The sequence below is a fragment of the Colobus angolensis genome, unplaced genomic scaffold (assembly GCF_000951035.1).
Source record: "Colobus angolensis palliatus isolate OR3802 unplaced genomic scaffold, Cang.pa_1.0 Scaffold379, whole genome shotgun sequence".
Lineage (NCBI taxonomy): Eukaryota > Metazoa > Chordata > Mammalia > Primates > Cercopithecidae > Colobus > Colobus angolensis.
In genome coordinates this window covers 465,484-488,398 of record NW_012117143.1, presented here as the reverse complement: position 1 = coordinate 488,398, position 22,915 = coordinate 465,484, and the positions used below count along the sequence as shown (strand labels likewise).

General features: G+C 42.3%; 1 protein-coding gene across 3 annotated transcripts in view; it reads left to right on the top strand.

Annotated features, from left to right (window-relative positions):
• FRMD3 (FERM domain containing 3) overlaps positions 1-22,915 on the top strand; it is a 300,134-nt gene that overhangs the window by 71,061 nt on the left and 206,158 nt on the right. Inside the window, exon 1 of one of the 3 annotated variants that reach the window (XM_011953957.1) lies at positions 12,370-12,492. The exons of the other annotated variants lie outside the window; for them this stretch is intronic. Within the exon in view, the coding sequence (XP_011809347.1) occupies positions 12,478-12,492 (15 nt within the window). The 5' untranslated portion in view covers positions 12,370-12,477. Of the gene's footprint in view, positions 1-12,369; positions 12,493-22,915 lie in introns of those variants that run through there. 3 annotated transcript variants of the gene reach the window in all.

The window sequence follows — 22,915 nt, the reverse complement described above, 5'->3', positions numbered from 1 at the left end:
TCTCTCTCTCTCTCTCTCTCTTTCTCTTTCTTTCTTCCTCTCTCTCTCTCTCTTTCTTTCTTTCTTTTTCTTTCTTCAGGGTCTTGCTATCTCTCGATTGGAGTACAGTGGCACAATCATAGCTCATTGCAGCCTCAAACTCCCAGGCTCAAGGATCCTCCTGCCTCAGCCTCCCAAGTTATCTGGGACTACAAGCATGTACCACCATGGATGACTAACTTTGTATCACCATGGATGGCTAACTTTTCCTTCCTTCCTTCTTTCCTTCCCTCCTTCCTTCCTTCCTTCCTTCCCTCCCTCCCTCCCTCCTTCCTTCCCTCCTTCCTTTCTTCCTTCCTTCTTCTTCTCCTCCTCCTCCTCCCCTTCTTCTTCTTCATCTTCTTTCTCTTCTTCTTCTTTTATTTTTTATTTTAGAGACGGAGTCTCACTTCGTTGCCTAGGCTGGTCTTAAACTCCTGGTTTCAAGTGATCCTCCCACCTCATTCTCCTAAAGTGCTGAGATTACAGGTGTGAGCCACTGCAACGGACTAGCTTTTCTTTTTATATTGGCCATATTTGTTTCCTCTCCTGTGACGTGTCTGTGTCTAGTTCCTATTTTGTTACTGTGTTGTTTGTATTTTTCTTATTGATGTATAGTTTTCTATATAATTTAAAAATAATCTAGTTTTTGTTCATTCTTTTATTCAATTATTCATTTAATGACCATTTATTAAGCCATGTGCTAGGGACCTGTAGTGCATAGGTATGGTCTCTGTATTCCAGGGTTCACTTTCTAGTACAGACAAATCAATGATTACAACATAATATGCAGAAGCTCTGTCCAAGGGACCCTGGGAGACTGAGGGAGATGCCTTACCCTGCTTGAAGGCAATCCTGTTTAAAGCTGAATTATATTGCATTGTATGTGTATATCACATTTTGAAATTTACTTGCCAGTGAATATTTGTGTTGTTTCCACTTATTGGCTTTTCTGAATAATGCGGCTGTGAACACTCCTGTACACATATCTTTTCTAGTTCCTGTTCTCAATTCTTTTGGGCATATACCCAGAAGTGGGATTGCTGGGTCCTATGGTAGTTCTGTGTTTAATTTTTTGAGGAAGTACCATACTGTTTTCCACAGTGGCTGCACCATTTTACATTCCCATCAGCAATGCACAATTTCTCCACACCCTCTCCAACACTTGTAGTTTTCTGCTGTTGTTGTTGTTTTCATAATAGCTATCCTAATGGGGGTGAAGTTGTATCTCATTGTGATTTTGATTTGCATTTTTCCAGTTGATTAGTGATGTCGAGCATCATTTCATGTGTCTCAAGACTCTTGAAAATCTCTTGAAAATTATGGGTTTCTGGGTAGAAAACTATACATATGTTCACCACATTTTGCATAACAACTAAGGGGAAGGCATCACAAACCCCTGAAGCCCATAGGAGAACAATTGAGCTAGGTTTAGAGCCTTTCTTATGGGAGGAACACTGTGGTTAGGTAGCTCGTTCCAAGCCATTGAGATAAAAGAATGAATTGCATGGTTTTAACTTTTGTTAAGGTGTGTGAGAAACTGACTGTTCTAAATTGAAATATAAGTCTCTTGACACAGGAGCTTTTGTTCTTCATGAGGTAGTTTTTGGGGTGAGGTGAGAGACAGGAGAGAAAAGGGAAGCTAGTCCTGAGAAAATGAGTAGGGCTGTAGCTCAGTGGAAGTTTGTCTAAACAACAGAGAAAGGCAAATGTTTGGTATTTTAGGATGAACTATTGTAGGGAGGTGAGAGTCTGCTGCCTTTCCTCAAACTGAGAGCTCAAGCCATACCGGGAAAGGACAAGTAATATGTGAATTCTTCCAAGGAAAGGTCCAACCAAAGTCTAAAGCTTAGAATGTCTAAGCTGAGTGAGGAAAGTGTGGTAGCCTGAAAACAGAGATGGGAAGTCCAGGCAAAGGAGACTGGAGATTCAGGGCCAAGCAGCTAATAAGTGAGTCATGGATGAGATCTGGAAACACTGGAGCAAGACAGAATACTCTTCCTCTCTAGGATCAATAAAATAATCCTAGGGGATGAGACAAAAAAACCTTTTCTTCAGTAGTAATAGAACTTGATTTGGGAAGGCCTTGGTGATTGCAGGAGCTGGTTATCCGGGGAGGTGGTTCTCAACTTTGGGCGCACATTATAATCACCTGGAAGCTTTGCAAATCCCTGTGGCCCAGACAGGTTGCAGACTCATTAAATCAGAATTTCTGTGGAGGGGAGGTGGGAACCAGGCATTAGTAGTTTCTAAAGCTCTCCAGGTGACTCTAAAATGCTGCCAAAGTGAGAACCTCTGATTTAGGGACAGGCAGTCAGACCGTCATTATGCAACCCTAATTGGTTCTCAAATAATTTTGAATGTGGTTGAAACCAGGCTACTGAGTTGAATCATTTCTTGCATCTCCCTCCACTCACTCAGGGGAAGGCTTTCTTGACCTAATTGTCAAAAGTGCCTACACTGAGCCAGTGCTTTTCAAACTTTTATGTGCAGACAAAGCATCTGTGGGTTGTAATGTAGTAGGTCCAGCCTGATAATTGGCATTTCTCACAAGAACTCGGGTGATGCTGCTGCTGTTGGACCATACTGTGAGTAGGAGCATTCTAGAGTCATAACCATTGAGTTGATTTTACTTATTGTCTTATTCATCAGATTATTGAAAGGTGCTTGCTCCCTGCAAGATACTGTGCTAGTTAGGTACTGAGGATGTGGTTATGGACACAAAAGAGACACCCCCTGCCCTCAAGGATCATAAAATCTAGGAGAAAAGGCAATGAACTCATTATTTCACCAAAAATTACCTAAATACAATTAGAGTAAGGGCCACAAAGGAAAAGTGTAGTGAAATCCTGTGATAGGGAGCCTTGATCTAGTTAGTAGGACATGATTACGACTCCAGGGATAAAGCCCCAAGAGACCCATGTTATGTTCTGATGCTCACTCTGGCTGTGGGAACCCGTTGACTTCTTCCAATTGCACTGGCTATATTTAGTATATTGACCCTTCTTTCCTGCGGTACATTTTCCCATGGTGGCCTCAGCCATTCCTTGGCTTTATCTGCCCAATCTCAACTTCTACCTCTTGTCTGGGCTCTAGGTTCAGGTTTCTAGTTATTGAGGCACATCTCCAACTAGTAGACATGCTAGCATCTAAAACCCAAACTATTCTGGAACAAACTCTTCACCTTCTTCACTAAACCAGCACTTCTTCAACATTTCTGACAGTGTCATCACCATTCTTTAAGCCAATGAGGCAAAATTCAACATATTCTTTTATTTTTTTGAGATGGAGTCTGGCTCTGTTGCCCAGGCTGGAGTACAATGGAGTGATCTCAGCTCACTGCAACCTCCGCCTCCCGGGTTCAAGCGATTCTTCTGCCTCAGCCACCTGATTAGTTGGGATTACAGGTGTGTGCCACCATGCTCGGCTAATTTTTGTATTTTTAGTAGAGACAGCATTTCATCATGTTGGCCAGGCTGGTCTCGAACTCCTGACCTCAGGTCACCTGCCTGCCTTGGACTCCCAAAGTGCTGGGATTACAGGTGTGAGCCATTGTGTCTGGCCGACATATTCTTTTAACTATATACTTTACTATTGTTGACCTAAGGGTACGGCACTTATTTTTGATATGGGAGCTGAAATAGATGTATATTGCATTTGCTTGATTCATAGGTGATCTAAGTTGAATACATAGTCCACTGTAGACACTCAGCAAATGTTATTTACATAAGTGAGACCTGCGGGGAGGAGGAAAGGGACCTAACACTCATTTTTTCTGTGTATTCTTGCGAGATATTTTATGTATCTTAGCTCATTTATTTCTCCCAATAGCTTTCTAGAACTTTATTAAGTGAGGCTTGTAGAGTGTCCAGAGAGTGCGTGATAGCAGCACGTAAACCTAGTTTTTTTCCAATTTCAGAGAACATCATGTTCGTTTGCTAGGCTTCATACCTTGTACATTGTAAAGTGATCTCTAAACTCTTATTATTATAAATATGTTTGAAAAATAAAAGCTCTGTCACATATTAGCTATGAATGTTTTTTCATCAAAATTGGAAAATGTATTAATAAGCTGTGTCTGATGAAATGAAGCTTAGTAACTTTAAAACAACTGTGTCTAGCCTGCATCATGTACTCAATACATATGAGTTCCCTTTCATAGACTCAAATATTCTGTTTTGGTTTTCTTTGTATTTTTCTTTTTCCTTTTCATGTTCTACCCTGGGCATTTTCTCTTGAACTATCATCCTCTAGATCATCAATTCTCTCTTCAGCTGGGTCTTTTTGCCATAACCCCTCTATAGCATTCTTAATTTCTTCTATTACATTGTATTTTTCAGCTCTAGAATTTCCATCTGACTCATATGTATGAATATATATGTATATTCTAGTTCTTTGGTGAAATTATCTTGTCACCTATTTTCTTAGACATGTTAATCAATTATTTTAAAGTCTATGCCTGATAATGCCAATATCTGGATCACCTGTGAATCTGTTTCTGTTGTCTGCTTTTTTTTCCTATTGGTTCTATCTCTTGGTATACCTGGTAATTTTTAATTGAATGTTGGGCACTGTAAAAAAAAAAAAAAATGATGGAGGCTCTTGATGGCATATTCTTCCACTGAGGAGTGTTCTTTTTGAGCTCCTGGCAGTTAAAATTTTAACTCCTGGCAGTTAAAGTTTTTATAATCTCAAGTCACTCTTCCCTACCCAGGTGTAGCCTTTTGGGAGTCCCAAGGGAAAGCCCAGATTAGCTACCCGGGTCCCTCCACTTTAGTAGGCCCTGAACTCCAATTATTATCTCTTCATCAGTGGGCACAGCTGTGCGAAGTTTAGCATCCCTCTAGCAGCTGTTTTCTCCTTTGCTTCCCTTCTTTCTGCCTGTGAAATTTACACATCATTAAACACCTCAGTGGTGGTGGTGGTGGTGGGGAGAGAGTGTTGGGTGGCTTGTGTGTGTCCTTACTCTGGGAGTTTGGACTTTCAGGTTATGGTTGTCTTGGTAACAACTAGATGCCTTCAAAGAGATGTTTATCTTTAAATTTTATCCAGTTTTTAAAATATGCTCGTCTATTATTACTGGAATGAGACTTGTCTTCTCTGTGTTTTAGGCTTTAAAATTTAAGTAATGAGACTTGCTTTTGATTCATCAGAGTACCCCAGAAACAGGTGTCATTTAGGCGGGCAGGTGAGGGAGATCATTGTTTGACTCACAGTCGAGTTCGCTACCTGCTCATCCCACAAGAACCTTTGGTTTTTCATAACATTTTGTTTTGCATTCTGAGGAGGAAACTTGAAAATTAGTGAATTGAATATTATTTATGTTATCGGATGTAGAATGGTTGCTTTATTTAGCAGGGAACAGGGTTAAATAAATGATAGAGACAGTAACTTAGGAGGCTCAGATTCCTATCTTCATCTTCCAGATAGTAAAAAAGAACAGTACTTCTTCCACAAAGGAAGTGAAGGCTGTAATGATTTCTAGTGGCTTTGTCATGCTGATATTTTTACTATACTCTGTACTTTTGAGGGGTTGCAAATTTGAAGGATGTGGTAGTGATTTTTTGAAGTGTTTTTCATGTTATTTTTCTGCATTTATATATATGCATAGATAATGTGTATGTATATAAACACACATACTGTACACAGCCCCTTGTTTTGTATCCCCTTTTCTCAGAAAAGTGTTGAATGTAAAAACGTAAGTTTTCCTTAGTCACAACCTCTAGGAAAGGAAAGAAAATTTAAAGCCAGAAGTTGTTAACCTCAGCAGGAGTTTGTGGCTGTAAAATTTCATCACCTTACTGTCTTATCTGGTATAGTTACATCTGCCCCAATTTATTTATTTTTCTACTTCCTACTCTGCCAGCAATGAGCCTGGAACTTGAAGGAGGCCAAGGTACATTCCTTGTGGTAATTATGAGGGAGGAGCCCCAGGTCTTTGTAAAGTGGGCGTTGGCATGACTGCTTTCCTTCTCGGGGGTGAATTTTCCTACTTAAGTTCACTAACTCGCCTGTCCATTCACCCTCTTCCTCCTCTCCATGTTATTCTTGTTGGCAAAAGTGTATGATGCACTTCCTGTAGAAGTGTATGATGTACTTTCTGTTTCTAAGATAGAAAATATGATGTACTTTCTGTTTCTAAGATAGAAAGTGTATGATGTACTTTCTAAGATAGAAAGTGTATGATGTACTTTCTGTTTCTAAGAAACTTGGAGTTTACTTGTGGGGAAAGTCAAAGACACATGAACATTGAAATATCAGTAGAAACAATTAAATAGCAACAGAAGTTAGTAAAAGACAAAAGGCTAAATGGAATGTACAGAACCTGCTATAGAAGGTAGATGAGGGGAGGACTGGACCAGAGTCATGTGGAAGGATTCTGTGGACCTGAGTATTGGGAGTTCTTGTGGATTTAGAGTTGGCAAGAGTGGGTGGACAAACTTGGCAGGGAGACTGGTGTGCACAGAGGCATGGGGTTGGGAAGAGGCAAGGTGGGCCAGGGGCTCGAGATGTCAGTGTAAGAGTCTAGGGGCTGGAGTCCCGTGGTGGAGAGAGAGCCTCAAATGCCAGTAGCCAGGTTGAGTTTGGGTATTCCATAAACAAAGGGGGAACATCTAAGTCTTTGAATGAGGAATATAATAATGATTGAATTAGGAGGTTAAACTGGCAGGATGCAGAAAGAGTTGGAAGGGGAAATATGTAAGGATGGAGCCTGGGAGGTTTCGCCACAATCCTGGTGAGTGTGGCAAAGGTTGGTGACTGTAGAAGGGAAATGAAGAGGCAGATTAGAGAATAGTTTTTAAAGAACACTCATGACTTGACTGGTTATGAGAAAAGCCTATTGACATTTTATGCAAATATAAATTATGTGCATTTGAGGTAGTCCAGCATAAAACTATTGAAAAATATATTTTATATGAGAAATTTAGAAATAACCCCAAATCCTTTCTTCTCATTGGTGGCAGAATCAACTCTCATGGCACAGGTTTTTACACTTTGAAAAATTGATCCATTCACACAACGTGATTCTTTCAGTAAGAAAATCTGACTTTTCTGTTGATAATATGCTTTATAAAGTTAGAGATACGTTCTCATGAAATAAAAGGCACTGAATGGATATTGTACTGGCCCCTAGTGAGGAGGAGTTGGGCTGGGCTGGTGTGGCATTCCTTTGGGTGGTGTTCTCCTTTCCTGGTAGCATTATCATCATTTCTGGCTCCAGTATGTCTCCTCTGTCACCTAGATAAATGCCAGTCAGGAAATGTCAGATCCCATAGGGTCACTGGGTGAGCCGTTCACTCCCATATATTACTAACCTTTGTTCCTGATGAGCGTTTCCTGAACTCTTTGGGGGCATATTTCACATGTGTGTCATAACAGATGTTCCTTACAGAATTATGCTTGATAAATGCTGTAGGTTTTATTTCCCTCACCCTGAGTCTTCTCTGCAGCTCATAGCACACATCAGCTTATTTATGGCTCTTGGGCAAGGAAACAAACTAGTTTAACGTTGTTGACTCCAGCTTTTCCTATACTTATTTGACCACGGACCACTATTTCTGCACTACGCTTACTAAGATCTGAGCAGAGAGTTCTGGGGAAAATTAGGCTGGGAAATGGAGTTTTTCCCAGTGGCATCTCTGGTAGCACCCTAGTCCCTTAAATGAATGAGCAAATGAATGTTCACGAGGCCCTTGCTCTGTGTTGTTACTATACAAGGTGATCTGCATGTATTCTCACATTCAAACCTTAACAAGCCTCTTAGGTGGATTTAAGGAAACAAGGCTCACAAGAGTTAAGATGCTTGTCCAAAGTTACATGGTTAGGAAATGACAGGTCCAGAGCTGGAGTCCAGATCAACTCCAAGTCCAGTGTGGGATGCCATTGCTAGCTCCCTGGTGATAATTTTGGGTTCGGTCAATAAAACAGCAGCCATTTCATCACAGAGGTTTCATGCTTCACCACTTAAACAAATACAAATGTTTCTGTTCGTAAAATAAACCTCCCAGGTTTTCTCAGAGACCATCTAGCCCATTGTGGTCAGAAAAGAAGCTTTGAACAAGGTGAATTTGCAATGATTGGTTTTACGCCCTTTTCCAGGGAGGGGATGAGTGCGTGTGCTTCCTGATGCTTCTCTCTTCCTTTGTGCTGAGCAGTACGGGCTTTCCTGGACCTGCTCATCCAGCCTTGCCTCCCTGCATTCAGTTTCCCAAGCTGGTGTCCTACCCATCCTCATTGACCTGCAACTGTGTCCTCATGCACTTCCCTTGTGAATGATAGTTCAAAGTGGTGGAAGAGGAACTCAGTCGTCTGCTGAGCACCATCGTGTAAGGCTGGATATTGATATGAGAAAATGGGGCAGAGCGCGCAGATAATTGTCTGTTTTCCCAGTTGCCTCATGGGTTGTTAGACTCCCTGCTAGACCTAGGAATTTACGAGTTGCCCAGAATGTTTGTTTATTTTTCCTGCTTCATCTTTTCAGTACTTGTGCCCCTTTGACCAGCAGAGCAGAAGGCCAGAGCTGTTCTCTGTGCTGTCACATCTGTTCTGAGTGTACCCTCTTGAGGGAGTACGTGTTGGTCCATCTTTTTTTTTTTTTTTTTTGAGATGGAGTCTCGCTCTGTCGCCCAGGCTGGAGTGCAGTGGCGCGATCTCTGCTCACTGCAAGCTCCACCTCCCGAGTAGCTGGGACTACAGGTGCCCGCCACTGCGCCCGGCTAATTTTTTTGTATTTTTAGTAGAGACGGGGTTTCACGATGTTAGCTAGGATGGTCTCCATCTCCTGACCTTGTGATCCACCCACCTTCGCCTCCCAAAGTGCTGGGATTTCAGGCGCGAGCCACCGCACCCGGCCACATCTTTTATTCTCAATTTCTTCTCACCTGTGTAGAGGCAGAGGGATGCCACCTTCTCCCCACTAAAGTCGGAGCTTTATGAGACAGAGTTAGCTGTGAGCAGTTTTCCTCTAGCACTGAGGCAGGACCGTTAAATTGCTCTCTACTGCTGTTTGCTTCTGTGTTCTGTTAGTAACCATTAATTAGTTTTAAAGATTTAGAAACTAAACAGATGGGGGGAAATGCTCCAACTTGTGTAAGATCACATTTTTCAGTCACTTTTATTGCATGTGAAGGAAAAGGAGAATCATCCTAAAATGAAATTCACTGGTTATCTCCAAGTCTTCTTTGAATAATCCAGCCTGCAAATATTCATTTATTATTCATCTGCAATGTGCAAGGCACCATGAAAGATCTTTGACATCAAAAATCATCGTACCACCTCCTACCAGATTAGCTTGTGTATTCTATTCATGAATCCAGACCTTCTGATCTGGACCCTTCTGGGACATCAAAGGTCAGCCTCAGGATTAGGCACACATTGGTGTGCAGAGGATTGGAGAGCTATCACAAGGCGAGGGGATTTTTGAGGCTGGCAATTCAAATCCAGTCTCTGGCAGCAGCATAGTCCCTTAAACAAATGAACAAATAAACTTTTACTAGGCTCCTGCCCTGTGTGCCACTGTGCAAGCTGATTTACATGTATTCTCTCTTAAATCCCAAAACAACCCTCCGAGAGAGATCTGAGGCAACTGAGGCTCAGATAAGTTAGGGGACTTGTCTAAGCTTATATAGGAAATGGCAGGGTGAGGACTGCAGCCCAGATCAACACTAAGTTCAGTGTGTAAGCCGTCACTCCCTCTCTAATGGGAAGTTTGGGTTCAGTTCAGTAAGTGCAGTGGGGTGGGGTCCAGAACCTTCTCTGGGCTTTTCTAGATGCGGTCCAGTAGAGAGGGAACTACAGATGGAACTTCAGAGCAGCTGGAATCTGGGGCTGTGGTGCTTAGGTCTTCCCTGAATGGTGCAACCTCTCCTTATTTAAAGAAAATTCTTTTAAATTTGCTACTCCAATTTCTCCTGGAAAACTGGTAATGGTTGTGAGTTCATAGCTCCTATCAACCAGATTTAATGGTTTCAACACACCGGATCAGCTGTACTTTAAAAAGTACAAATGCCTAGGTCCTATCCCCAGAGCTCCTTAGCCTGGGAATCTCTACTTTTATGAAGCTTCAGGGGATTCAAACGTGCCAAAGAGTTTGAGAACTAGTGGACCAGCAGCTGCTCCTGCGGGCTTTCTCCCTGCCCCCCATCTTAGTTTTCTGAGATCTCTCATTGGTGAGAAGCCACTGGCTGCATGAGTTTTAATTATGTATGACCATGGAGCCTTTACTTGACAATAGCCGGTTTCTAATTCCCATGTGAGCTTCGAATTCAGGCATTTCCCTCTCCTCCAGTTTAATGTTTTTTGTGTTTTTTTCTCTCAAATAAAAAAGGACGTTGTTGCTCTTATTTAATTCCATGTTTTCCATGAGGTGGTTCATGCATCCTTATCAATGACTTTGAAAAGGTGCAATTACTTGGTTTTAAGTTTCTCCTCCACAAACGAGTGGTAGCCTCATGAATAAAAGATGACTCCTTTTTCTCACCAGGCACTTCCCTGCTGCCCTTGTATTCTCTCATTTGACTTTGACATTTTGACAATTCGAATTCTTCCTGGCAGGTGTGAAATCCTGAAGTTCCTTGACCTGTAGGTATACCGTCTAATGATTGTCTACGAAGCATCTGACTTTCTTAGAAGTGGCTTTGTCAGGTTTTGAGTGAATCCCTACCGGATTGATTTTGGCATAGTTGAGCTCTGTTAGAGTGACATGAATAGTAGTGAACCCTCAGCAGTGAACTGTTACTTACCACTCTGGGGATGAGATTTAATTTTTGTTTGCCTCTGTCTTTGATTTAGGTGGCTTTATTTGCTTGGCGATGGATTGTCTCCAGCCAGTGTAAGTCTTCATCCCTGCTGTCCTCTGTATCTTGCCTCATTTTAGTTTAACCTCCTTTGAATGCTTTGCTGTGTAGTTAGGCATTTGTAGAACATACTGGGGCAGCATGCCTGGATGAGCTTTCATGGTAGTTGCCTCCCATCTCTGAGCATTCCAGTACTGATCCCTTTTATCTGACTGGAGTGTTTGGATATACTCATTTGGTCATGATGCTGTCTGGGTTTTAGGGTGGAGCTGGAAGTCAAAGCCATGGCCATTATATGACTACTTTGCTGCTCTCATGGGCTTGGCCCCAAAGAGGAGCTTCCCTGCTCTTCTCCACCCTCCTCCCAGATCCCATGTTGCCAGGGCTGTTTAGTCCTCCGCTTCTCCAATAGCTGAGCAAAGGCCTATGGTGATAAATTGCTGTATTTTTCCTTTCTGTTAATTGCCATAAAGGATTTACATTGAAATCTTTATCTTAAATTCATTTTTGTGTATGGTGAAAGGTACCTTCTGTCATTTTAAAGACATAAACTGAATACATAAACTGATGTGATGGGCTGGGGAAGAACTAGGATTTACTAATCCTGGTATTGGGAAGGATGGGAGCAACTTACCAAGCTTCAAATTTTCTGAGGAATCTGGGACAGTAGGGATTTACATAGCTGGTGACAGAACTGAGAACTAAATCTAGCAGGACTTGACTTGTCTGGGCCATAAGCCTAATTAATTCCTCATGGTTAATAAAGAGAAGAAATGAACCTTTTAGGAATCTGAAGTTTTGTCTGACTCGATTGACCTCAATGCACTGCTCTTTGTGGCCATGTGCTTTCAGAATCATTTGATTCTGAAATCTGCCCACTTGAAATCCCTGGCTTGGTTACTTCTCTCCATATAGCAGGGATTCATTTAACATAATTTGAGAATGCAGCTTCAGGTGGTTGTTATGGTTTTGGTGGGTGATATACCTAGAAAAGACATACAAATAGAATGACTTAAGTCCCATCTATTTTCTTATACAGATCAAGTTTGTAAGAAAGGACTGGTTTCTGACCTTGAATCTCTCTTTCAATTTCTTATAGAAATTATTTCAAATGAATAGAAAACCTGTAATTTAATTTCTTATAGAATTGATTCCATCAACTTATATATCCACATTTAACCAATTGGGCTTAGCTCTATGCAATGCCACTTGTAGTCTGTTGTCTAACAAGATATGTTATGAACAATGAACTTATTTTTTGGCCCATGTCTTTGTTCCTACTGATTTTTTTTTTAGAATTTTCCAAGGATATTCTGGGAATGAGGCCTAAGTATGATCCATCCCTGCCTGATGTTGTCTGATAGAGAAACAGAAAAGCTTGCATCTTAATATCCAGCAGGTTCTTGAACAATTAAAAGCATCTCATGTTTGTGACTCCTTTAAAAAAAACATCAAACTATTTACTGTGACAGAAATTAGGAAATAGGATTTTGGTGGCAGCAAGATCTCTATAGGTAAACAATGCAGTATTCAAACTGCAGCAAGCTTAGATTGGAGCCCTAGAGCTCCCAAAGACAGAAGACGAGATGGCAGTATTCTAAGGCACTAGCAGATCACGGCACTGCAAATCCTTTGTCTTGGCAAGGCACAAGGAGACCTGCTTATGCAGCTTTCAAAGGCATGTGTCAGTCAGCTAAAATGTAATCAACTCAGGTACACTTTTATTTAACATAAGGCATGTCATGGGTTACTATGCAATGTTTTAAATTATTTTCACTGAAACCAATCAGAAGGAGATGTGAAATTCAGGAGGGTCTCTTTTGCAGAGCTTCTGACCAGTGTCTTAGAGGAGCCTTTTAGTTCCACTAATGGCCTTTCAAGAAACCAAACCAGAGCTGTCTGTCTTATTATCTTTCCCCTTAGAGGAACATTTCTCCAAATCCCTTTGGTAATAGTGGTTCTGAAGGTGGTTCCTTTCCTGACCAAAGCACAGACAAAAGGCCCTCAACTCCTGGGCTTCCTGCTGAGGTCAAGATCAAGATGTAATTATTTAAAACTGGCCAGGCAAGGTATTTTGGTTTGGGTAACACCTGCCATTTTCTCCATAATTTGTAAGAGAAATCTTTTTACCACGAATGCTTTATTTTCTGTTATCTGCATGGCAAACAGTTTGGTGGTTTCCCAAAGGATTAACAAATTTGAAATTCTTTTGATTGTTTAAGAGCCTGCTCAATATTAAGATGCAAGGGTAATATTTCCTCTGTCAGACCTAGGTCTGGGTGTCTGTTACTGATTTGCAGTGAGGGAAAATGTAGGTGGAGCCTTGCCTGTTGATGTGCAATGTGATATTTGTAGCTCCTCTTGTTTATTTCAGCAGAACCAGCATCTTTTTGGGTGGTCCAGATTCTTCTATTTTAAATATTCTCCCAAATATTCACCATCTCTGCCTTACTTACTGAGAAACTGGTCATTTTGTAGTTAAGTTCCCACACATGACCTGTACACAGGCACACCTGTGAAGGTAGCGAGATGTTGGAATTGCTGAATTCTAAACTGCTCACGGGGAATCACAGTTGAAGTTCAACATGGCAGAGGTCTGTTTTGAAATGATACACTTCCAGGCACTGTTTCGAGCTCTCATTATTTGCCTGCACCAGCTGGTACACATTTCCTTCACAGTCTTTTCTAGGGTACCTAGAAGGGTTGGCTCTGAGAGGGTGACTTGGTGGAATGCAGCATCTGTTAGGCAAACGCTCAGCACATGGCGTTTAAACTTGCTATTTTTCCTGATGAACATACTGAGATTCCTTTCTCAGAAATATGTAGCAAAAAAGGTGCAACTGAAACCCGGGACTTTGGGCTCAGTGAGATTGTGGAACTCGGCTTCCTAGCCTTTCTGTTTACAGCAGAAAATTGAAACAAAACAGTTTTCCCACCCTGTAGGCAGTCTTTGTTGCCAGAAGAAAAGCATCATGTCTTTTTGAGGTATTTGCCCTAAACCAAAATGCAAATTCTTAGAGAAGTAAAATGCAGAAAAACCTAACCCACCTCTACTGATGATGGTAATTCCCTAGACCAGAGTTCTGCTTCCTGCGGGGATCCCTCGGTAATTACAGCGAAGGCCACTAAGGACCAGACTGAATCCTAGAGTCCTGATAGCAATGCTTGTCTTCTCTTATTTTCTTCCTTTTTGTTTTCCCCTTGGACTGGACGCTCGTGGTGCTCATGTTATGGGGTATTGATGAATCCAGGTGCTGCAGGAAGCAAGGCTGTCGGTGGATGTGAAAGGAGATGAGGAAATTCCAAGTGGTAACTGTGTCTTGTTGGAAGTCCCAGAACAGTCTAAGTAGATGGGTCCTCACAGGCACTTCCTGATTTATCTAAAGAGCCCAATTGTGAGTTTTGTAGTTGATCAGTTTAAAGCTCATGATTAAGACTTTCTCAAATTAAAACAATTTTTTTAAATGAGTTGAATACAGCTCCAATTGATTAGATGGAAAATAAACAGTAGTTTCTGTTACTTTCTTCCCTATCATCTCCTGACTTTAAAGCTGAGCGATTTAATTTCAATGCAGCGGAGGTAGCTGGCTGGCAGGGTATATAGCATGTATACAGGCCCCATTGTTAGGTTCTTACATGATCTTTACGTCACCTTTATTTCTGTGAGTTATGTGCAGATTTGCCCTCTCCAAGAAATTCAGGCATACTGAGAATGTCAATTGTACAGATATTTGGAAAAATGAAAAACAAAAATCAAACAAAAAGGCCTGGTGTTTTTCTGTACTTTGAAGAAGGATTTGTGTGGAATCTGTGCTGGAGAAGGAGGACAGAGGAAGGAAAGAAGAGGGACTGCAGTTTTGTTATTTATTTACTTATTAACAAGAGAGAGGATCTCACTATGTTGCCCCAAGCTGGTCTCAAACTCTGGGGCTCAAGTGACCCTCCTGCCTCGGCCTCCCAAAGTGCTGGGATTACAGGCATGAGCCACCGCACCTGGCTGGGACTGGAGTTCTGGGAAGAGCACTGGGACAGGAGTCAGGACTGGCTGTCGTGGTCTTGCTGTGCACTCCTGGGGTCATGACAGTTTCCTCCTCTGTAAAATGTGGTTCATCTCTGTGTTGCCTTGTGAACTTCGCATGTTGTTGGTGAGATTGAATGGATGATGTGTGCAAAATACAGAATGAAGGGCCAGGTCAGCTTAAAAGATTCCCTAGGGGCTGCTAGTTCCATCTCAAAGGAACCTCATTAAGCTGCTGCTGCTTCTTTTTTGTTTGTTTGTTTGAGACAGAGTTTCTCTCTGTTACCCAGGCTGGAGTACAGTGGTACAATCTTGGCTCACTGCAACCTCAATCTCCTGGGTTCAAGCAATTCTCCTGCCTCAGCCTCCCAAGTAGCTGGGATTATAGGTGCACACCACCATGCCTGGCTAATTTTTTTATTTTTTAGTAGAGATGGGGTTTTGCTATGTTGGTCAGACTGGTCTGGAATTCCTGACCTCAAGTGATCCGCCAACTTTGGCCTCCGAAAGTGCTAGGATTATAGGTGCGAGTCACTGTGCCCAGCCGGGAACCTCAATTATCTTTGACCAGTTTAAATGTCCAAGTGAGAGAGACCCTCTCACAGTGAATGAAAACCCACAACCCGGGAACAGGGTGTCTACCGGAAAGAGTTGTAGGTCATTAAATTGCCTCTCTGAGACAGATCATGGGTTTTGATCAGATTGTGGTATGTTTGGGGAGCTTGCTTCAACTTTTTGCATCTTCCCTCCTCAGGAAATGCTAAGCACTGTGATTCTGGACCTTTTGGGAGAGTGAAAGGATTTGCTGTTAGAGCAAAGAGGGGTGATGGTGACCCTTAACATCCTCCACCATCTAATGGGGCACAGCATGAGCCAGAACCTAGCTGGCCCCCTTGGGACAGATTGCTGGTTCCTGAACCAGCAACTGTGACCATGGATTTGGGCTTATATCTGGAGGCGACTGTTGGTACCCATAGAGAATTTGGAAGGCAGCGGGTGAATGATTTCTGTTTGATCAGGACACTATAGCCTCTGATCAGAACACACCGTTCTTTGCCAGCCCAGATAAAGAAGCTGTTAAATAATTCATGAGGCTACCGTCAGCATTAACAATGGGAATGCTTCAATATGAAGTTCGAAGAGTGGTGGCTGCTCCTCGCAAGGTGATGGCAGGAAGTTTGATGGCCTTTGTTGCCAGTGAATAATGATCATTCATGCAGGGGTGTGTACAGTTAGATTGGGTACTTGGACAGATATGCCGAGTGTCAGGGAAAAGCTCAGGAATCCTGAAATAAGAGGGATGGCAGCAGGGCTGGGAGGAACAGGAGGAAGAGGCTGAATCAATTCTTATGTGAGGACTGGGCAGAGGTGTCTACATGTCAGATGACATGTTCTCTCCTTCCTCTGCCTGGCAGAGGACAAAAATTCAGATGACACGCTGGCCATCAATGGGCAAGGGCCCGGTTTCTTTATGGGGTGGGCAGCAGGTAAGCATTCTACCAGGAATGAGCTGCTTTGTCAGTAATGTTGCGCTGATTCTGAATGGGGGGCGGGCAGAGCACTTTCTTTCTAGGCTGGAATGGATCTTCTTGGCAAGAGCAAAATGGTTGTTATTATTATTACTGATATGGTTTGGCTGTGTCCCAAATCTCATCTTGAATTGTAGTTCCCATAATCCCCACGTGTTGTGGGAGGGACCTGGTGGGAGGTAATTGAATCATGGGGGCGGTTACCCCCTATGCTACTGTTCTCATGATAGTGAGTGAGTTCTCACGAGATCTGATGGCTTTATGAGGGGCTTTCCACCCTTTTACTCATTCTTCTTTCTGCCGCTATGTGAAGAAGGATGTGTTTGCTTCCCCTTCTGCCATGATTATAAGTTTCCTGAGGCCTCCCCAGTCCTGTGGAACTGTGAGTCAATTAAACCTCTTTCCTTTATGAATTACCCCGTCTCGCATATGTCTTTATTAGTACATAAGAATAGACTAATACAATCTTAATTATAATTATTATTTTGAGAGATAGGGAGAAACTACTTTATTGTTTTACCAACAAGGAATCCTGAATATTTCAGTGTGTAATGTTAACAACGTCTTCAGCAGATAGAAAAATCCTCAGAGCAAAATGCTTACTGACTGCCTCTGAGTCCCTCCATTCTGGTATTCTTATTTCCTTTCCTTCCCTTTGCTATCAGAGAATCCCCAGAACATCATGGTGCCATTTTTACATCCTTCTCATGCAATCTAGCAAGATTAGGGTGTTTCTGTGGCTTGCCAACCACCAAGGAGACATGACCATGTGTTTGGATTATATAATACTGATAGATTATTATTATTTTGGGGATAATATTTTTAATGAAGTCAATTTTATGGCCATACATGCTGAAGTAGTGTTGTTTCCTATTGAGGGAAAACAAAAAATTATCATCCCTGTTTCTGAAACATAGGTGTGCCAGGATAGTTCATTGAGATATTAATGAATAAACATGTGGTCTTCTTCTATTCCCTATTTTCTTCTGTGATCTGATTAGGGAGGCAGCCAGAATTGCTGGAAGATGTCAGCTCTTCCTTTCTTCTGTGAAAGGTGAAGCTCTAGAAAGAGATGTCTCCAAGTGTTCCTGATGGATGGAAATAAGAGCCTTTGAGATGTAGAGGGGAATAAGGGGAGGGAGATTCCAGGAACCTGGAAAGCGGTTACCATGGAAACAGTGTGCTAGGGATGTGGTGGTACCACGGAGGAGATAGCACCATGGTAATTCCACTGAGGATGGATCTAGGAATATGGACTCCCAGCCTTGCCACAGAGCATGGGACCCTAGAGGCATCAGAACAACTGGACCTGAGATGCCAGCTGGGAAAATGGGCATCTTAGCTGTTATCATTGAGGACTAGAGGATAAGACCTCAGGGGCCTCCTTGTTGCTTAGATGCTTCAGAGACTGCAGGACCTTGGCATAACCTTGGCCAAAGTACAGGGTGTGTATATGCATCAGTAATAACTGAGATCAAATTTCCTTCCAGCCCAGTGGTATGGGAGGACCAGAGCCAGATTTATATGGCAAAAATGAGAACTGTTGTATTTCTTGCATACCTGAGTTTATCTGTTAAGTAGTCATGGATAGGCTTATGGTTCACCTAATCTAACTTCCTTATTTCACAAATGAAGACAGAGAAACCCAGGACTGTGTAACTTTTTGAGGTTTTTCAACTTATCCAGGTCTCTTATTCAGGCTCTGTAAAATGAAGTGAATTGGCCAATAGTATTCCTAAGAGAATCTTTGAAAAATTGCTGCTGGGCATGGTGGCTTACTCCTGTAATTCCAGCACTTTGGGAGGCTGAGGTGGTTGGATAACTTGAGGTCAGGAGTCTGAGACCAGCCTGTCCAACATGGTGAAACCTGTCTCTACTGAAAATACAAAAATTAGCTGGACATGGCAGCAGGTGCCTGTAATCCCAGTTACTTGGGAAGCTGAGGTAGGAGAATTGCTTGAGCTCTGGAGGCAGAGGTTGCAATGAGCTGAGATCGTGCCACTGCACTCCAGCCTGAATGACAGAGTGAGCTTCCATCTCAAAAAAAAAAAAAAAAAAAAAAAGAAGAAGAAGAAATGGCTGAAGGAATTAAGATATTTGCCACTTTTACTTTCCTTTAAATTCCCTGAACACCACAAGGCCTTTTCATATGCTACTTTCTCTTGGAGCTCCCACCCCGCACAAACCTGGTTCATCCTTTAGGACTCAGCCAAATGTCATCTTCCCTAGGAAGCCTTCCCTGATACCCTGTGTTTCCTTAAGACTGACATCCTGGGTTTATCCCATGTGTTAATTTTCCATTGATTCTGTAGCAAATTGCCATAAACTTAGTGGCTTGAAACTTAGTGGGTCTCAGTGGGCTAAAAAATCACAGTGTCAATAGGGCTGTGTTCCTTATGGAAGCTCTAGGGGAGAACCTCTTTTCTTATCTTTTCCAGCTTCTAGAGGTGACTTGCATTCCTTGGCTTGTGGCCCCTTCCTCCATCTTCAAAGCCGGCATCTTCAAATATCTCTCTGACTGTGAACTCCTCTGCTCCCTCCTTCCACGTCTAAGGACCCTGTGATTACTTTGGGCCCATGTGTGTGATCCATGGTAATCGGGTTAGTAACTTTAATCTCAGCTGCAATCTTCCTTGTCCCTTGGGCATTCATGAGTTCCAGGGATAAGGACATGGCCATCTCTGGGGCCACTGCTCTTCCCCTGACCCTATTGGTGCACTTATCACACTGTGTGATAAGTGCCCCTCACCCTGGCTGTCCCCACCTCTACACTCCAAGAGCTCAGGGGCTGTGTTTGTTTCCTGCTGCCTCCCCAGAAATGTGTACAGATGTGTCAAACTAGAAGCTCTAAGATGATGGTGTGATCTGTATTGTATAATAAAGAGATTTAAATTAGTTACTAACATTTAAAAATTGGGATACTTTGCTTATATATTTTTAAGTGGAAGAATAAACAAACAAATAAAAAAAACTAATAAAGTTACCCATGACAGGCAAGGGAAAAACAGATGGAAAGGATGGAAATTAGTCTTTGCTGAATGTACCTTTTTGGTATATTTGACTTTGAAACCATGAACATGTTTTACATCATTATAAAACAAAGTTAAGTTAAAATGAGACAAAATGAAAACGGATCCCTTTTTCAATGAAAATAAAAAATTCCCATTTTAAAATGAAAATTATGGAACTGGACACAGGACACAAGGGACCTTGTTCCACTTGGCCCTGTAGCCCCGACACATTAACTGCCTGAGACCTGTGGGCATTGGCATTAGGACCCAGGCTTGTAATAGGAACCCAGTAAATGTATGTGTTGAATAACTTGATGGTGAGCTTAAAGTATAGTTGATGCATGGGTTAAATGGGGCGAGCGTTGAGAGCAGACGATGAGCTTGGGGAGAGGGATTAGTATTAGATTGGCAGAGAACATCTGGCCAGGTGGCATCAAGTGTAATGTCAGGAGATGTGCTGTTTTAGCTGGCATCTTGAAAGCAGGGCCTGAGAAGAAGCCTTATGTGCAGGTGATTTATTTGGGAAGTGATTCCAGGAAGTCAGAGTGAGGGAGTGGGGAGACTGAGGCAGGGAAAGAGTAGAACTGAGGCAGGGAAGGAGTAAGGGTGCTGTTATGGACTAAATGTTTGTGTACCCAGCAAACTGATATGTTGAAGTCATAACTCCTCAATGTGGAGCCTCTAAGGAAGGTTAAATGAGGTCCTGAGGGTGGGGCCCTGCCCGATGGAATTAATGTCCGCATGAGAAGAGACACCAGAGAGCTTGTCCTCTTTCTCTTCCCTAGTGCACATGCACTGAGGCGAGGCTATGTGAGGACACAGTGAGAAGGCAGCTGTCTGCAAGACAACCGAGGGCTCTTGCCAGGCCCCCATCCTGCCGGCTCTTTGACCCTGGACTCCTAGTCTCCAGAACTGTGAGAAAATAAATTTCTGCTGTTTGAGCCACCCAGTCTGTCATATTTTGTTATGGCAGCCTGAGCCGACTAAGACAGATGCATGGTTGAGGTCCCTGCTGTGGGCCATGGCAGTTCAACCCAGCTGACTTCTGAGGAGGCTTCAGAATTGTCAGCTCTGAGGCCAGGAGGCCAGGGCAGCGTTTGCCATCAGTTTCTCTCCCCTGTTGGTCGAGTGTGGGCCCTGAGAGTGTTCGTTCTCCTGCACTTGTGAACTGTGCGTGTGAACAGGCCTAGGCATCTCTCAGTAGCCTATGTGGTCTTGGGGACGCCCCTGGGGAGAACCAAGGCTGCAAGGTACATGTAAGATATTATCATCTTGAAGTGAGCTGAAACCTCCACACAATAGTCCACCCAGACATGGCTGAAATTAGGGGTGAGGCTGAGAGCATGTGAGTCCTGGTACCAGACATGTCTGCTTGTGGATACCTGCTCCAGTTGGGGAGTCAGAATTCAGGAGGCCCAGCGGTAGGAAGTTGGAAGTGAACAAACCAGCTCCTTGGTGAGACGTTAAGGCCAGGTCAAGTGGCCAGAGCTCTAGGGAGTGTCAGTGGAGTTAACAGCCACACAGGCTCTTACGTGATGGACAAATGGAATCTGTTGATTCTCCACAAGACTCAATTTCAGTTTTTCCTCTTTCGGCCTCTTGCATGATGTCACACAACCTTTTACTGTTGTTACTTATGAGTAAGATCAACTTCCAGGAGTTTTAATTTTTCTCTGTTTACACTATTGGGTGGGTCCAGTTAATGAACAATAAAATAACTTGATGACAGGTGGCAGAAAGGTAGCCGAGTATAACAAAATGTCTAGAAAAATAAACATATATTAAGCAAATGAGTAATTAATTCATAAGTAGAAAATGGTGCTTGGCCAACTGACTACCTTCTTATTTTGGGTATTCAGTTTTGTTTAATTTTTTTCTGCACCAAGTCCCTTTTTCCATTTAGTGTCTGTTTTTTGGCTGATGGAATTTCTGTATTTGATAAAAATGACCATTATACCCATATCTTGATTTGGGTATTTTCTGATGACTTCCATCTGGCTGGATTTTGAGTTTGTAGATGTAGTCTTCTTTGTTTCTGAATCTCCTTGCTTTTCATTTCTGTGGATGTACACCTCTGCAGGGCATCCTTAGGACCAGTCCCCCTGTCACAGGCTTTGTAGCTGATGACGCGGAAGCAAGCTCATTTAGTGGAGGTTTTCTCTTTGGCTTTATGGTAGGTGTGATTAGACGTGCAGTACCCAGTACCATTGCAAGGGTCTTGAGCTGAGTGAATTTCTTGTCCCACTGATTTTAATCCTCATCGACCTTATTGATACCAGATTTCAAATTGTTTTGTCTCATCCCTTTCAGTCATGGTATGTGATCAGACAGATATGCCTGTCAACAGACTCTTTGGCCAGATCCTGGGGTTATAGTAACTTTACTTAATGCTTGTAGAAATCTCTATTCTTTGGCATCAGTGGTTACTGACCACCCCCAAGCTATAGCCTTGTGTCCAGCAAATGCATGTTAGAATGAAGGTGAGCGAAGCCCCAGTCCATTTTCATTCTTGGAAAAGCCACTTATCATCTATTAATCAGTAGTACGAGTGGTGTCTTTCATCTGGGAAGAACCTTAAAAATCCACTTCGATGTTTTCATTTTAATAGACAAGGAGCCAGTGGCCACGGGGCTCAAGCAACTTGACAGGATTCACTTGAGCCAAGCCCTGGTTCGGACTCCAGGTGACCCAGCTCCACCTCCACTGTTTTTTTTTTTTTTTTGAGAGGTAATATGCTCATTTTATTTTTTTCATGGTAACTTATTTTATTTACTTTTTGAGCTTTATTGAGGTATACTTGAGGAATAAAAATTGTATATGTTTGAAGTGTACAGTGTGATGTTTTGATATATGTATACATGGTAAAGTGATTATCACAATAAAGATAACATACTCATCACCTCACGTAGTTACAATTTTTTGTGGTGAGAACACTCAAGATCAGGTCTTAGGAAATTTCAAGAATACAATTAGCCCTCCTATATCCATGGGTTCTGCATCTGTGGAGTCAACCAACCATAGATTAAAACATACTCAGAAAAAAATGGCCTTTGTGGTGAACAGTACAGACTTTTTTTCTGGTCATTATTTCCTAAACAATAACGTATAACAACTATTGACATAGCATTTACATTGTATTAAGCACTATAAGGAATCTAGAGATGTTTTAACGTCTGTGTGAGGATGTCCACAAATTATATGAAAATACTATGCCATCCTATGTCAGGTACATGAACATTCATGGATCTTGGTATCCACAGGATCCAGCCCCACTGTTGATCTGAAGGATGGGACATCATGGGGTCAATGAGGGTGTGTGTGACGTTGAGAAGAACCACTTTCTTTTATCCTTAATTTGCCCTTCATCTTCCTTTCTTTTCTTCATCTTTTTCACCAGTTAAGTCCAGGAATGCTATACAGCCTAAATCAGCCACTCATGTATAGTATTGATATTTCTGAGTAGTTGAACTTCAGACTAGCACTGGATGGTTCTCTCTGTATGCGAGAACCCATCCTGAGTTTTTATAAAGCATGTATGTGTGT